Source organism: Clupea harengus, chromosome 21 (assembly GCF_900700415.2).
Source record: "Clupea harengus chromosome 21, Ch_v2.0.2, whole genome shotgun sequence".
Classification (NCBI taxonomy): domain Eukaryota; kingdom Metazoa; phylum Chordata; class Actinopteri; order Clupeiformes; family Clupeidae; genus Clupea; species Clupea harengus.
The window spans coordinates 24,586,784-24,591,783 of record NC_045172.1 but is presented as its reverse complement, the minus strand read 5'-3'; the positions used below and the strand labels follow the sequence as shown (position 1 = coordinate 24,591,783).

The 5,000-nt window shown below is 45.1% G+C and overlaps 1 protein-coding gene across 1 annotated transcript in view; it reads left to right on the top strand.

Annotated features, from left to right (window-relative positions):
* The window catches only part of tjp2a (tight junction protein 2a (zona occludens 2)), a 24,019-nt gene that overhangs the window by 10,033 nt on the left and 8,986 nt on the right, over positions 1–5,000 (top strand). The window contains exons 8-11 of the mRNA XM_031558289.2: positions 1,632–1,743; positions 2,426–2,550; positions 3,462–3,570; positions 4,090–4,240. Coding sequence (XP_031414149.1) covers positions 1,632–1,743; positions 2,426–2,550; positions 3,462–3,570; positions 4,090–4,240 — 497 coding nt within the window. The remainder of the gene's footprint in view (positions 1–1,631; positions 1,744–2,425; positions 2,551–3,461; positions 3,571–4,089; positions 4,241–5,000) is intronic.

Here is a 5,000-nt window from a genome sequence, read left to right as displayed (position 1 = left end):
TTACACACACACACACACACACACACACACATACACACACAGCACACACACACACACAGACTTACACACACACACACACACACACACAGACTTACACACACACACACACAGACTTACACACACACACACACACACACACACACACTCACTCACACAGACTTACACACACACACACACACACACACACACACTCACACAGACTTACACACACACACACACACACACACACACACACACACACACACACTCACACAGACTTACACACACACACACACACAGACTTACACACACACACACACACACACACCAGTGCAGGACACCTTCACTCCTTTGTACGTCGCTTTGGATAAAAGCGTCTGCTAAATGTAAAAATGTAATGTAAATATTTTCGTGGGCTTGTGGCAGTTGCTGCCCTGCACCTTGACAGATGCAATATACGGCTCATCCAACAGGGGGCACCAGATACTCACATAGAAACTTCTTATTACCTGCTATTAGGGGTGTAAATCTCTCATGACAAAGACGATCCGATTCGTATCTCGATACATGGAAAAGATGCATGTTGATAAAAACGATTCGGTTCGATTCGATGCGATTCGATGCAGTTCAATAATTGAAAACACTGAGTTGTGAGGAAACAATGGACCTCATTCTCGAACATTTTCTTAAGTGTCTTATTAAATATCTTCTTACCAACCTCAGAAAAGATCTCTGGATTCATGAACGCCTGGAAATGTGTTCTTAATTGAAAGCGCTTTCTCATGCACCTGAACTTGCATACAGAAACGCCCCGCCAGCTCCTTTTAAGGGCATGCTATTGCAACGTGTGCACACTCCACAGGCAACGCGAAAGCAACTTCAGAGACTGATCAAAATCATTTCAAAGCAAGCACCGGTAAACCCAGACCTAATTTCACCAGGGAAGAGGTGGAGGTACTGTTGCAGAATGTAGATGTGTCCATTCTATTCCACTATGTCTATATCCACGTGACGCGATTGAGTTTATTTATTGCTTATTTATTTATTCACTGCCATTTGCAGTGTTCATATAGTGCTTTTGGTAAATGGTACGCATCCGTGTAGCTTGCCTAGACTAGTAAATGGTAGGCATCTGTGTATCAATGTACAATGCAGACCAGTTGTGTTTATCAGAAATGAATGTCTCTGGTGGTGCTTAAACATTTACATTTACATTTAGTCATTTAGCAGACGCTTTTTATCCAAAGCGACTTACAAGGATGTATTCACATTTTTACATTTACACTGATGGCGCACTGCACATCAGGAGCAATTAGGGGTTCAGTGTCTTGCTCAAGGACGCTTCGACAGGGAATCGAACTAGCAACCATCTGATTACTAAACGACTTCTCTACCTCCTGTACCACTGCCGCCCCATAAGCTGCCGCTTAAAGGCGGAGTCGCTTCTTTATCGTATCTCGCGCCGTGTAAAAGTGATTACATTACACTGAAAATAGAAGTGATAAATAATACATGTAGGAATTGAACACATGAAAAATACTATATTGAAAAATATTACCACTGAATTCAGCTTTCTTCAAAGCGCATGTCCGACTGTAGCCTGTATTAACCTGTGTGTGTGTGTGTGTGTGTGTGTGTGTGTGTGTGTCCAGATATCTCGGAGATCGAGTCATACCGTTCCTACTCCCCTCAGGATGATAGACGTGGCCACCAATCAGATCTCTCCTCCCATTCATCCAATGAAAAGCTACGAGAGAGACCTAGGTAAGCAGCACTTCCTGTTAATGTGTCATTTCCTGTTAATGATGTGTCATTGCCTAATCAATATAACAGGGGTCAGGGGTCAAGCTCTGGCTCTGGGCTCCGGGTTCTGTAAAGCACCTTAATTAAATTCAATTACATTTTAAATTGTCTTGACACACCCTATAGACAAGGATACTCACATATGACCCATACATCCTTGTAAGTCGCTTTGGATAAAAGCGTCTGCTAAATGACTAAATGTAAATGTAAATCACGCATATCAGTCCGTGTATCTATAGGATTTAAAATGGAATTGAATTGGGTCATATGTGAGTATCCTTGTCAATTCAATTCCATTTTAAATCCTATAGATACACGGACTGATATGCGTGATTTATATTTAGTCATTTAGCAGACGCTTTTATCCAAAGCGACTTACAATGATGTATACACATTTTTACATTTTACACTGATGGCACACTGCACATCAGGAGCAATTAGGGGTTCAGTGTCTTGCTCAAGGACGCTTCGACAGGGAATCGAAGTAGCAACCTTCTGATTACTAAACGACTTCACAGACACACATAGTAGGATGTCTCCGGTTAATAAATGTGTCTCCGGTTAGTAAATGTGTTTAGTAGATGGGTGTGTGTTCAGTAGATGGGTGTGTGTTTGTTGCGTTCTAACGTTCTGTGATGTGCAGGGACGACCCCCCCAGCCGACTCGCCAAGATGGGCGCCATGCCAACGCCCTTCCGTCCTCCTGAGGAGCAGGCTCCGCCCCCACTGGAAAGGGAGGAGTCAAGAGAAACTGAGGCGGAGCCTCAAGGTGCCAATTGCTACTTGCTAATGCCAACCTGGCATTCTAACTTTACACCCATCGACACACACACACACCAAGACACTCTTACATCACACACACACACACACACACACACCAAGACACTCTTACCGCACACACACACACCAAGACACTCTTACCTCTCTCACACACACACACACACACACAATAAGATAAACTTCCCTAACACACATTCAAACTAATTCACGTAGATTCATGCTCCTACTAACACACACTCTCTCATTCAAACTAACTCACAAATGCACACTCTTTCACACTAACACTCTTTCTCTCTCTCTCTCTCTCTCTCTCTCCCACACACACACTCTCATTCACACTAACTCACAGACACACACACCAAGACACTCTTACCTCACACACACACACACACACACACACACACAATAAGATAAACTTCCCTAACACACATTCAAACTAATTCACGTAGATTCATGCTCCTACTAACACACACACTCTCATTCACACTAACTCACAGACACACACACATTCTTTAAACTTAACTCACACGCACACACACACACACACACACACACTCTCATTCACCCTAACTCTCACTCACACACGCACACACACACACACACACACACACACACACACACACACACTCTCATTTACCCTAACTCACACACACACACACACACACACACACACACACTCTCATTTACCCTAACTCACACACACACACACACACACACACACACACACACTCTCATTTACCCTAACTCACACACACACACACACACACACACACTCTCATTTACCCTAACTCACACACACACACACACACACACACACACACACACACTCTCTCATTTACCCTAACTCACACACTCATTCCTGACTCCATATCCTCTGACGTGTTTCTTCTCTTCCTGCAGCCCCCACCTCCCCAAAGGTCACAGTTCCCCCAAAGGTCAACCACATCCCAAAGGTCAACCCCCCCAAACCCCCCCTCAAGCCCAGTGCAGAGGACCTAGAAATCTATGGGTGAGCACACACACACACATACACACACATACACACACACACACACACATACACACAAACACACATACACACACATACACACACATATATACACAAATATACACACACATTTACACATATACACACAAGTTCACACACATACACACACATTCACACACATTCATACACATACACACACATGCAAGCACAATGGTAACTCTGTCCCCAAAGATTTCTGCTGTGAAGCTTTTTTCTGTTTTTATACCGTCCTCAAAATGAATGTCTCCTACACGTCAGTTTGTATGCTAGCTTTGATCAGTGCTATCAATGCTATTGTTGATGTTAGCAAAACACTCTAGGTGGTTTCTTCATGTCTGTGTGTGTGTGTGTCTGTGTCTGTGTCTGTGTCTGTGTGTGCGTGTGCGTGTGCGTGTGCGTGTGCGTGTGCGTGTGCGTGTGCGTGCGTGCGTGCGTGCGTGCGTGCGTGCGTGTGTGCGCGCGTGTGTGTGTGTGTGTGTGTGTGCGCGCGTGCTCTGGCAGCCCCAACACGATGATGGTGCGCTTCCAGAAGACGGAGAGCGTGGGCTTGCGCCTGGCGGGGGGCAATGATGTGGGCATCTTCATCGCCGAGGCGCAGGAGGACAGCCCAGCAGAAGTGGAGGGGCTGCGCATGGGAGACCAGATCATGAAGGCACGTCTCTCCCCTTTACCTGCTCTACACGTCTCCCTTTTACCTGCTCTACACGTCTCCCCTGTCTCACTCACGTCTCCCCTTTACCTGCTCTACACGTCTCCCCTTTACCTGCTCTACACGTCTCCCCTGTCTCCCCTTTACCTGCTCTACACGTCTCCCCTTTACCTGCTCTACACGTCTCTCCCCTTTACCTGCTCTACACGTCTCCCCTGTCTCACTCACGTCTCCCCTTTACCTGCTCTACACGTCTCTCCCCTTTACCTGCTCTACACGTCTCACTCACGTCTCCCTCACGTCTCCCCTTTACCTGCTCTACACGTCTCCCCTGTCTCCCCTTTACCTGCTCTACACGTCTCACTCACGTCTCCCTCACGTCTCCCCTTTACCTGTCTCACTGCTCATTTTTTTATTTATTTTTTATTATTTTATTTAAGCTTTATTTAACCAGGAGAAAACCCATTGAGATTAAGAATCTCTTTTTCAAGGGAGACCTGGCCGAGACAGGCAGCAGCATACATACATACATAGTTACAGACAGAAACACAAAAGAAGACAACATTTAGGAGTTAGTGTCGTAGCCAGGTACATAAAAACATTTACATCTTAAAGAATCTGTCTCAATTTTTTTCATTTTGAGTTTAAAAGCATTAAGCGAGATGAAATCATTTAGTTTCAAGACCTTTTGCAAGATATTCCATGCCGAGGGAGCAGAATACACAAAAGCCCTCTTTCCTATTTCCTCATCTCGCCTGTCTCA